The 11,292-nt window shown below is 52.2% G+C and overlaps 1 protein-coding gene across 1 annotated transcript; it reads right to left on the bottom strand.

Annotated features, from left to right (window-relative positions):
* Positions 1–3,473: 3,473 nt before the first annotated feature.
* Positions 3,474–10,834, bottom strand: LOC118728392 (keratin, type II cuticular Hb5). Its single transcript, XM_036454870.2, has 9 exons — positions 10,257–10,834; positions 8,369–8,577; positions 7,745–7,805; positions 7,504–7,599; positions 6,634–6,798; positions 6,244–6,369; positions 5,638–5,858; positions 4,875–4,906; positions 3,474–4,480 (listed from the first exon to the last, which is right to left on the bottom strand). Exons 1-9 carry the CDS (start codon positions 10,677–10,679, stop codon positions 4,287–4,289), a joined length of 1,527 nt encoding a protein of 508 aa, XP_036310763.1. The 5' UTR covers positions 10,680–10,834; the 3' UTR covers positions 3,474–4,286.
* Positions 10,835–11,292: the final 458 nt, after the last annotated feature.

Here is an 11,292-nt window from a genome sequence, read left to right on the forward strand (position 1 = left end):
CTGCCTCCATTTCTCTTCAACCTCTGGCTACTCACCTCTCACCACCACTGTGCAATAGCACCAAGGGAACAAGAGTGGTCATATTGTGTGGTGGTGGTGGTGGTGTGTGTGTATGTGTGTGTGTGTGTGTATGTGTGTGTGTGTGTGTGGTGTCCCTTTGTTTTTGAACAAAGCAGAAATGGGTGGGGATTTCCAGGAGGAAGGAGGGTGGTGTGAGGCAGTTGTGGGCTAACCCTCTCCCACTGCAGGTCCCCTCACACAAAGAGGGCAGAACTTGGTGCTGGTGTCTTCATTGTTCTAATTTTTAGTGAATAGAACACTCAATTCTGTCTCCTCTTAATGTCCACATTCCTGAGGGTGGCCATGGTGTGACACTGGGAATTTCCAGCTGGTCATTTCCTGTGTCCATGTGCATTGCAGAGCGATTTCCTTGATCATGTGGTTAATTCCAGTTTGTCGCTATGCTTGGCTCCAGTGAGTAATGACACCAATCTGTGCTTCCTGAGATCCCAACTATGGAAGCAGGGGACAGTTGGATGCCACATCCATCACTACTAGGGTTCAGGATCTGAAGAAGGGGCTGCGTACAAATGAAAACACTAGACAAGAAATATGAATTTAGAAGGCATGGGAGCCAGGTGGAAACCTCACTCTAGAGGAGAAGCTCACTGACTTCTGGCCCTTTGCTTTTTATTTACTTGCATACACATTTGCCCTTAGCAGTGCATATAGGCATATCAAAGGTAAAGTTTGGTAAAAAGTAAAAGGACTATCAGGTTAGGGAATTGCCTTCAACTACTAAGCCCACAGCAGGGTAATGTTATGCTGAATATCAAACTCCATTGGCTTTCCCATGGGTCTTTTTGCATTAATATGCTAACTACTGTTGGTTTTAGCCTCTGGCAGTTGGAGGCACTGGGCTGGGAGCCAGAGCCAGTTGGGAGTGGGTGTTGGTGACAATGGTCCAAAGTGGAGGTGACTTGAGACTTGGCTAGGAGTGCTGGCTGCCTCAGAGAGAAAAGGAGACTCCAAAGCCCACGCCTCCCCGAGTTTTTGAAAGGACTGTCCTGCATACTTCTTCATACTTTGGGGACCCTGTGTACTTTTTTTGGGGAAACTGAATAGTTGAAGTAGAGTAGAAAACAGACAGAAGGTCTGATTTTCTCTGATGGAGGTTTTAGCTTGGACTGTGGAGTTTCACAGGAAAGGGGAGTCCAGGGAAGAGCGCTGGAATCACCCACATGGGCCAACCTTATCATCTGGGCCGCCTGCTCTTCTGACTTCCCTAAACTCTTGATTCCAGACCACTGGGCCTCTCCTTTAAATTCGTTTTTTTTTTTCTAATAAAACTTTAGTTCATAGTTACCCTTGAATTGCACCTTTTGCTTTCCATGGGGAAAAGCTCTTTTATCAGGAGAGGCTATGGGAGCCCCAGAATCCTTGAACCAGAGGAGTTTGCTCTGCATTTTGCGGTTGGCTGCAAGGAGGGCTGCGGGGGAACCTCCATCTCCAAAACAACGGTGCCTCTGGCTGACTGATCGGTGGACTGGTCTTTGCACACCAAGCATGGGAACTTATTAAAAGCCTATTAATACTCTAAGCTCCTGACTGTTCGACTTTTTAAATGCATGATGCCATATTTGGGGGGGTGTATTTGGCATTTTAGTTATGCTTGGCCCAGACTCATGGTTACATCAAAGTGTTTTCCCCAAGTCCAGACTTACTCCAGCACCCTAGGACAACAGGAGGTGGCAGGGCTGGAAAGGGTCCCCACGTCCGCAGGCTGATGCCAGAGCATGGAGCCCACTTCTTGCCAAAGGTGTCCCTCAGACAAGAAGAGTTAATGTTCAAATTTTGATCTCCGGACTTCTCAGCCCCTGAGATTTACCCTTTCCTGTGGATGAATGAGGTGCCCCAAATGGAATATTGGCCTCTTGTGACTATGACTATAACCTTCAGGCCCAGACAGGTGGGAGAAAGGAGGGGAACAGGTGTCAGCTGAGCACTCAGAAGAGGCCACTGCCTCCTGTGAAGTTGCAAGTCTTTGGGCCTGAAGTGAGGATTCATAAGAATGACTTAACTTCTCCCAGGAAAGGCTTGGGGATGGGGCAGCAGAGGGGGGCTGGCAGGCGAACATCTGTGTGGAACAGTGTATTGGACTCACCTCCTAAGGATAAATGGAGGTGAGTCTAAGAGGTTTGATGTATATAACTCCTGTTCTACCAGCTGCCTGCATGTATCCATCCACCTCAGGCCTGAAATGACCCAGAGCCACATCTTAGGACTAGTTGAGTGTCAGAGCCAGGAGGAGACACTTCCTGCCCTCAAGGAACTTGCAGCTTGACTCAGACTCCAGGCACACCCAATGACATCCCTGGCCCCAAGCCACGAAGACAAAAACCAGAGATCCTCAGGGTTTTGGACACTGTGGTTCAGGGGGAGGGGGATGTATGCTCGTGAAAGGGAGGGTGCAGAGGGAGAGCACAGAGAGCAATGAGCAAAGGCAAATGGGAGGGGGGTGTGGGATGGCCTATGTGTCCATGTGGGACAGTCCTTTGTAGAGGGCCACTTGGGAAGGCACATGGGCAGTTTTTCTTAATTATCTTCAGCTGAACTCAAGGTGCAGGCAGAGCCACACTTTGGGAACATGTTTCCCCAAGATGGCTGACATGTTTTCAGCTTGGCCTTCATATTAGCCCAGGTGTCAGCAGGGGTGGGAATAGATATGTAAATCCAGACATGCTAGGGCCTACTTAAGAATACAAATAAGTTGGTGTTACTTCCTGGTATTGGGGGAATAAAATAAATGTGCTGAGAGGGGTCACGTTATCTCTCCAGCAGTCAGAATGGCAGCCTACCCAGCTCCCAGCTTTAAATCTATTTTTTTGTGTCTTCTTTCTTTGTTTCTAATATTTCTCAATCCATGGTCACCTCCACTTAGAACCGGTTCATTCATCTCTCTTTCAGTGCAGGACGTGGAAAAGGGAGATCCCCACCACATCAGGTCCCCGCAGTCCTGGGTGGCCTCAGAGGGTAGATCAGTCTCCATTAGGTGGAGCCCTCATCTAGGAAGATCAGCACTGGGTAGGCTGAGGAGCAGGTGGGAAAAGAGGAGATGGAGGGAGCCTGTGCTTGGCACAAGGAGCCCACATATGGGCTGGGAACTGGTTTGAACCAGGCGGGAAGGGGTGAGAGTGATGAGTTTGGGATGGGACTTTTGGCTGCTGGGGGTACACAGGGTATGATCAAGAAGAAAGAGGTCATGAGGGGAGCTGGAGCTGTGGTCCAGGCCTGAGTGGACTGAGGAATACTGAGTTAGAATCAAGCTATGGAGTGAACAGGAACAGGCAGAATCACTGGGGAATTGGGGAAACACTGAATGGGTGGGGGTGGGGCTGGAAAGGCTTGGCCAGCGGGAGATGGGGCAGGAGGGAACTGAGAGTCGGAATGCACACTGTGTTCATAAGCTCACATATCCTTGCATCGCAGCAGCGTTTATTGAAACACCGATCGAGATAACCCAGAAGGCAAGCCACCCACAGACAGTCGTAACAAGCCAGGGACCCAGGAAGTGGCCTAACCTTCTACATCCCACCTGCTGCATGTTGGACAGACCCCCTCCTGCACGAGCAGAGGGAGATCTGGAGCAACTGTGGAGTTTTCTTTGAAATGTATAAAGTGCATTCAATAGCAATACCTGTCTAAAGTCAAAAGGATTTCCCTCCCCTTAAGGGGCCTCTCAATGGGAGATCACGTGACGAGTCTGGCTGGAACTCAGAGAAAGGCTAACTCAGAGAAAGGCTAACTCAGAGAAAGGCAGTCCAGTCAGAGAGACTAGCATAACACACAAAAACAACCACAGGGCAGGTGCTCCCTGCAGAAACCTTCCCAACCAGCAGAGGGCGCTGCGGGGTACATTGGGGGGTAAGGGGACTTCCTCTCGGATTCTCATGTAGTTGGAGACCTGAGGATGGTTAGGTTTGTTTCTTGTTCCAGGGGAGGGCTAAGTTCCCATGATGTCCAGCCACCCTGGTGACTGGTAATGTCTCAGAGAGCTTGGTGAACAGTGCAAATTGGCCACGGGCATTTCTGAGTTAAATTGGACCTCAGTGAAAGGCTGGGAATGACTCTAACTGAAGCCAAGAAACAACTCCCTAAAAAGAGAAGGTGGCGAGACGGCCCCAGGGTCTGTCCCCCAGTAGGAACATGTGGAAAATTCCTGAAGCAAGCACACATTTCCATTCACCCACCATCTGTGCACATACGGACGCAGGTGGCCCCAGACTCTAAGCAAAGCGGACAGACCGGCTGCTCCCGCAACTGAAGCTGGAGGGGCGCGGCTGGCAGGGGGCGCAGGAATCAGGCGCCATCACGGTGATGCTGCCCCCGGTGGCCATGGGCCCGGAGACAATCTGGCGCCCCGGGGTGGTGCTACACGTGAGGCCCCCACAGGTGACTCCGCCGCGGGAGCTGCTGACGCCTGTGGGAAGAGGGGACACCTTGGGGTGAGGGGCCCGCCAGGATCTCACCAACCCCGTGACAGATGCCAATTGGCTTCCACATGGCAGGCGCTTCCTCCTCCTCAAAGTGGTTAATAACTCATGCCCAGCTCCTCTCAGCCTCTCAGCCCTTCTAGGGGACTGGGGCAAGAAGGACCAGGGTACCCTGGGGACTCGAGGGGCAAAGCTGCTTGGCCCCATTTCCATGGCTTGCAGTTCACTTCTCCACCAGGGAGGATGCTCAACCCTTCGTGTCCCCAGTGAGACTCCAGGGAAGGATGAAAGGAACTTTCCAAATTCATGGGGCTAGTCTGTAGGGTTCAGCTTTGCCCATCAACAAAGCCATTTTCTAGGGGGTTTCCAGCAGATACTTACAAACATTCACAGCGCCCACACCTTCACACAGCCTGTAGAGAAAGAAAATGGTTAACTTTGGACACTGAGCTGGATTCATTGAGATGACATTTGCTTGGGCACAGAGAAGGCCATCCTGAGTACAGATCCTACCCCCAGAAGCAGGAAGTGCTCCCCCAAGTCTGTATTGAAGGTTCACTTTCTTTAACTGTTCTCTGACCACGGAGACAAGGTCTGATTTTCAGCAGAGGTAGGTGAGATTATGAACTCTACTATTGCTTTCTATTTGGGAGACCAGAGCCATGCTGGGTAGTATGATTGGGCTAACAGAAAGCAGTCAAATCACATGCACCCGTGTATGTGAAAGGGCTTTGTAGTCAATGAAGAGCTACTACGCACAGGTATGTGTGCATACGTATAGAACGCATTGTCCTTAAAATGGGCAAGCCTGCCTGCAGCCTCTTGTGGGCAGCTGCTCAAGGACCATGGATTTCAGAAGAACATGACTTGGGTGCAGGTCCTGGCTACTGCACTTATTAACTGTGTGGCCAGAGAAAGTCACCAAACACTGAGTCTTACTCCTCATCTTTGGATGGGAAAAACGATTCCTACCTCATCAGATGGTGAGCACTTAGCACATGCTGAGCACATAATAGGCATTTGATAATTGTTACTGAAGCTTGACCTGCACTAGTGGTGTGTGGCAATGCAGCTCACACTTTGGCTTAAGGAAATTTAATCCCCCAGAAACTCCTTACACTCCACAGGTCTTTCTTAGCCCCACCTGTGCTCCTCGCCCTCCAGCAGGCGCCTGTAGGTGGCGATCTCGATGTCCAGGCCCAGCTTGGAGTTCATCACCTCCTGGTACTCCTTGAGCAGGCAGGCCATGTCCTGCTTGGCCTTCTGCAGAGCGGCCTCCAGCTCGGCCAGCTTGCAGCGGGCATCGCTGATGGCTGCTTCGCCCTGTTGCTCTGCTTCTGCCACGGCAGCCTCCAGCTTGGCCCGCTGCGGGGAAGGAGAAGTGAAGACAAGGATGAGAGAGAAGGCACAGCTTAGTTTTCCCAGGCTGATAGATTAGGGCAGGGAGTGGAAGGTCCCAGAGAAAAGGCAGGTTAACTCCCTACGACCAGGTAGTTAATGGGATGTACACATGAAGGAGGAGATGGGTAAGCTTTTCACCATCTCTCTTTGGGGGTGGTCACAGGGTGGCCAAGAAGAGGGTCATCAGTGATACAGCTCATCCCGGCTAAAGTGTGTGATGTGGTAGAGCCCCTGCCCACTCTCTGGGTCACGTGCACACTGTGAAGCCTGCTTCACAGGGCCAGAGGGCAAAGGGCTTGGTGCTGCCGTCTGCCTGTGCTCGGTACCTGAGTGCTCCCCACACCCGTACCTGGCACTTGGCGTTCTCAATCTCGGCTGTCAGCCTCTGGATCATGCGATTCAGCTCGTTGATCTCCTCCTTGGTGCGGCGCAGGGTCTCTCCGTGACGGATCACCGTGGCCTTCATCTCCTCGCACTGAGGGGAAGCAGAGATGCCCCTGAGGCTCAGGATGAGACATCCCCCTCATTCAGGACACCGTGGATGTTAGTGCAGGCTGTTCAGTGATGAGCCTGTGCAACCACCCATGGCAGCCCTGCTCTGCCCCTTCACCCTGAGAGCTGTCTGGCCTCTGTTACCATCCCTAGGATTAGAATCCCCAGACAAAAGCAGCCTTTTCTAATACATACCTCACATCCTCCCGCGGCCATGTCTAGGAGGCAGGTGTCCTGTGCCACTCACCTTGCTGCGGTACCAGGACTCGGCCTCGGCTCGGCTGCGACTGGCGACGTCATCGTACTGGGCCTTGATCTCAGCCACGACGCAGTCCATGTTCAGGTCCCGGCTGTTGTCCATCTTCACGATGACCGAGGTGTCTGAGATGTGGGCATGGAGAATCTGGAGCTCCTAGGAGATCAACAGCCTATGCATGTGGTTCTGTTGCCTGGTCTGTGCCATGTGCTCCACCTCTGGGGGCACTGCCCACTCTCCGGAAGGACACAGCTACCTGACTGCTGCTCCCCATGTTCCCACCTGCTTTCATTCACACACAGTCACGCCATAAAGCAGCAAAGCTGGAAGGGGCTCTAGAGGCCAGCTGGGGACAGCCTGTGATTTAACAGATGGGAAAACTGAGGCCCAGCATATGAAAAAGGCCTAACTCAAAGTCAACTGCCAGGGGAATTGGGGTTTTAATGCCAGGACTAGTGATTTTCCCATTAATTAAGATGCCTGTCTAACTAGAAACCCACCCTGATCCCTGCTCCCACATATGTGCTTTCATATCCTTGTGTAGAATGACATGGGCACAGACCACACAGGCACACAATACACACTGCAACATGCGGAAGTGCTCAGACATAGAGAGGCCCAGCTACACACAATCCAGTCCTCAAACATGTATGCCAGACTCTCAACTCCACATACATACAGATGTCTGTGACAGCCACACACATGCCCTTTTTGCTTGTGTGTACATGCTCTTCTCATTCTTATATAACACACACACATGCAAACACATGCACACAACATACCTTTGTCTTCCCCCCCATCCCCGCCCCAGCCTCCACATCTCCCTCCACTGCCCTGGCTGGTTGGCAGGGGCCCCCTCACCTCGTCATAAAGGCGCTTCAGGAAGCTGGACTCCTCCACCAGGGCCTCCACGTTCGCCTCCAGGTCCGATTTCCGCAGGTACGCGCAATCCACATCCTGGCGGTGGAGAGGGGAGGAAGGGTGTGTGTGTGAGGCCCAATGGAGGAAGGGTGCCTCTGTGTTCAGTGTGGTGACCTCGCACCCAGTGGAGGTTTCACAGCTGGGTGCCCCTCCCTGCCTGCCCGGTGACCAGTCCCCTCACCTTCTTTAGAACCACGAACTCGTTCTCTGCCGTGGCTCTCAGAGCCACCTCCTCTTCATACCTGAGTGTGGGCAACAGAGGGGCAGAGCTGAGGGGTTGGTGCTTAAGATACCAGCTCAGTTCCCAGGCGAGCTCTTCCGGGGGTCAAAGGGGATGAACTCCCTGCAAATGTTGTCTTGTTCTCCTCTTGTTCTCTTGTGTGTGTTACTCAGGAGCTAGCGCTGTGTAGCCTAGCTTGTTCCACCCCAGGTCTGCTTGTGGGATGAGATTAGGGAATCCCTCTCTACTCCCTAAGTCTAGATCCGGAGAGAGTTAATGCCCTGGGCTGGGCGAGCACAGAGCACGTCATACAGGTGAGCTGGGAGGGGCAGAAACAAAGATAGCTGCAGATCCCACTGGGATTCCTCCCCTCACTCCTCTGAAACCAGCTCTGAGACCCACAGGACCTCCCAGCGGTGAGGGTGAAGCCAAAGAATCCAAAGAAATCTAGGTCTCTCCTGGATATTCCCTGGGGATCTAGGTAGCTCCTGTTGATGGCAGGAATCTTAGAGAAGCGGCTTCTAGAAGGTTGTGGGCGAAGCCTTCACCTTTTCCCTATGTCCCCTCTGGTTGTGCTGGACTCACTTCTTCTTGTAGCCCTCTAGCACCTCCTGCACGTGGTTGAGCTCCGAGGCCAGCCTCCCGCTGTCGGCCTCCACACACTCGGCCTCCCGCCTTAGCGTCTCGATGTAGCCATTGAACAGGGGCTCCAGGTTGCTCTCGCAACAGCGCTGGTTCTGGTAGTACTGCCACTTGGTCTCCAGCAGCTTGTTTTGCTGCTCCAGGAAGCGCACCTGCTCAGGGTGTGGAAAGAGAGATGGTGGGGAGTCTGGGGGGTGCATGGTACACAGAGCGCCCTCTGCCTGGATGTTCCCTGAACAGCCAGGTCCAGCCAAGTGCTGAGCCATGGGGTTGAGTGTCTGCAACTCCAGGGCCCTGGCTCCCCCAGAGGGAGGCTGAGTGGGTGTGAGGGAAAGCACTCGGGCTAGACGCCAAAAGTCTGGTTCAAGCCCCAGGTGTGCCACTCTACGTGGGAAAGTTGTCTAACCTCTTGGTGCTTGGTTTTCTCATCTCTATGAGATATGATGATAGCACTTTCCTTAAAGTAGTGAAAATTGAACAAGTTAATCCCTGACACATATATAGTATTGATAAGTGCTTCACTAGCTTAACTATTACCAAATTCACTATAATAAACTATTATAATTCATTTACTAATTTATGAGACACTTACTGAATATTTACTATGAGTATCAGGGCCTGTGCTAGGATATGCACACACTCACACACACATCCATCTATATCCATAGCATCTATATCTATATCATCTATATCTACATATCTATATCTATATCTATATCTATATCTATATCTATATCTATATCTATATCTATCTACTCTTTCTCTATCTATTTAATCCTTACAATCCTTGGGGTGGGGAGATGTTATTGCCATCCACATACAGATGGGGAAACTGTACTTGGTGTGAAATCACCAGCTTATTGCCACGCATTGATTGATGGAGCCAGGATCTGCCATCTTTGGAGTCCACTTCACCTGCCCACCACAGTGCATCTAAATAACTCATCTAAACTTTCTTAGCTTCAATTTGTTATTGAAAAAGTAAAGATAATATACTCTATTGGGTCAGTTTGAGGATTAACTTAGATCACTACAGAGAAAGTGTTAACAGGTCACCCTGTCACCCTTGGAGCCCCCGATCCCAGACCTCAGAGCCTGGGTCTATGTACGCCACCAGAGTGAGGCATCATGGACGCCAGAGAAGCCAGTGCGAAGGGAGGCCCAGAGGTGGCCTTTATGGGTGGCATTTATCACACAGTGCCAGTGGGCTGCCTCTCATCAGCCTGCTTCCTTCCCTTCCATAGGCCCAGCCTGGCATACGTGAAAGAGGCTGCTGAGCCTGCTTGGATAGCGGTCGCACCTCCTTGCTCACCACCATCCTTGCAAAATAATCCTAACAGCTAACATTATGTGCCCACATTTTTCATGCCTGAACCCATAAATCCCCACAACCACCATTTGTCTGAGGTCTCAGACTGCAGATGGGGCAGAGCAAGGATGGGAGAGGCACGGGGCTCCCTGCCATAGCCCAGCCGCTTCCTGTGCTGTCTGGGCCATGAGCCACATGCCTTTTGTTGTCCCCATTCTTTCAGCACCCAACACCCAGTACCCAGTCCAGTTTTTCAGGGGCAGCTCTGATACTCCCGTGTTATCTCAGGAAGCACACAAGCACATTAGACCGCAGACTTGATTTCTGGACCGCTCTGGGCCCTCAATACACTTTGCTGGAATTAAACAGTGAAAATCAACCCCCTCCTCCCCCCACAACGGTTGCATTTCCCTCCCTCGCTGTCTCATGCCTGGCTCCCATGCTGCATCCCCAACAGACCAGGACCTTCCCGTGGGAGGGCAGGGCTGGAGCCTCCTCTGGACCATCCTGGGCCTCACTGACCTTGTCGATGAAGGCAGCGAACCTGTTGTTGAGACACTTGATCTGCTCCTTCTCCTCATGCTTGATGCACTGCGCGTCGGGGTCGATCTCCAGGTTGAGGGGCGTGAGGAGGCTCTCATTGACGGACACGGTGGTGATGCAGGGCGGGCTGGGCCCGCACACGCCGCCTGAGCGGTATCCGAAGCTGCGTCCGCAGGAGCCGGAGCGGAAGCCGCCTACCGCCATGCGGGGCCCGCAGGCACCCAGGTGAGAGAGGCTGCGGCTACCGAAGCCCCCGGTCAGCCCCCGGTAGCAGGACACCCCCTTATAAGGCATGGCGGTGATGCAGCAGCGATTGCCGGTTTTGGGGGCCACAGCCGAGCAGGAGCTGAAGGTCCTGGTGACCCCACATCCCGGGGTGATCCGGTAGGAGCGGCAGGACATGGTGTGGGTCTGAGCTGAGCGTGAGCCAGCGGGCCTCTTTCAGGGCTGTGGGTGTGCTGCTCAGGTTCCTCTGGCCTCGCTGGTCCTTCCTGGTCCTTTTATTGGAGGGGAGAGCGAGGGTTGGAGGCATAAAAGTAGTGAAAAGGCATTTATGTTGTTTATGGGCTTGGGGAGTTTGCCAGCAACTCCCCAAAGACTCGTCTTAAAGGTGAGCTCAGCGGCGACTCTGGGACGGCGTAAAAGTGTTGAAGATGTTATTAGGAACACTGTGTGTTTGCACTTTTCATCTTCAAAGCTCGCTCACATGCATTAAGCAATTAATTTTCTCATACTCTCCCTGGGAGATGGCCTCAACCCACACCCGGAGATGGATGTGAACTCCACAACAGTCTCCGTGGCTGTTTGGAATATAGGCAGGGACCCTGTCTCAGGGGGGAGTGCTAGGGGCCCAGATTGGGTGACACCACGAGATGCTATCACCTCTTTCCTCCTGGCTCCTCGAAGTGTCCCTTGTCACAAAAATCATTGAGTTTCAGGAGGCTGATAGGTTAGACAAACTCATTAGTCAACCGAGCCAAATATGAACAGTACAATGATTGAAATTTCTTTTTTT

The sequence above is a fragment of the Pipistrellus kuhlii genome, unplaced genomic scaffold (assembly GCF_014108245.1).
Source record: "Pipistrellus kuhlii isolate mPipKuh1 unplaced genomic scaffold, mPipKuh1.p scaffold_m20_p_3, whole genome shotgun sequence".
NCBI lineage: Eukaryota > Metazoa > Chordata > Mammalia > Chiroptera > Vespertilionidae > Pipistrellus > Pipistrellus kuhlii.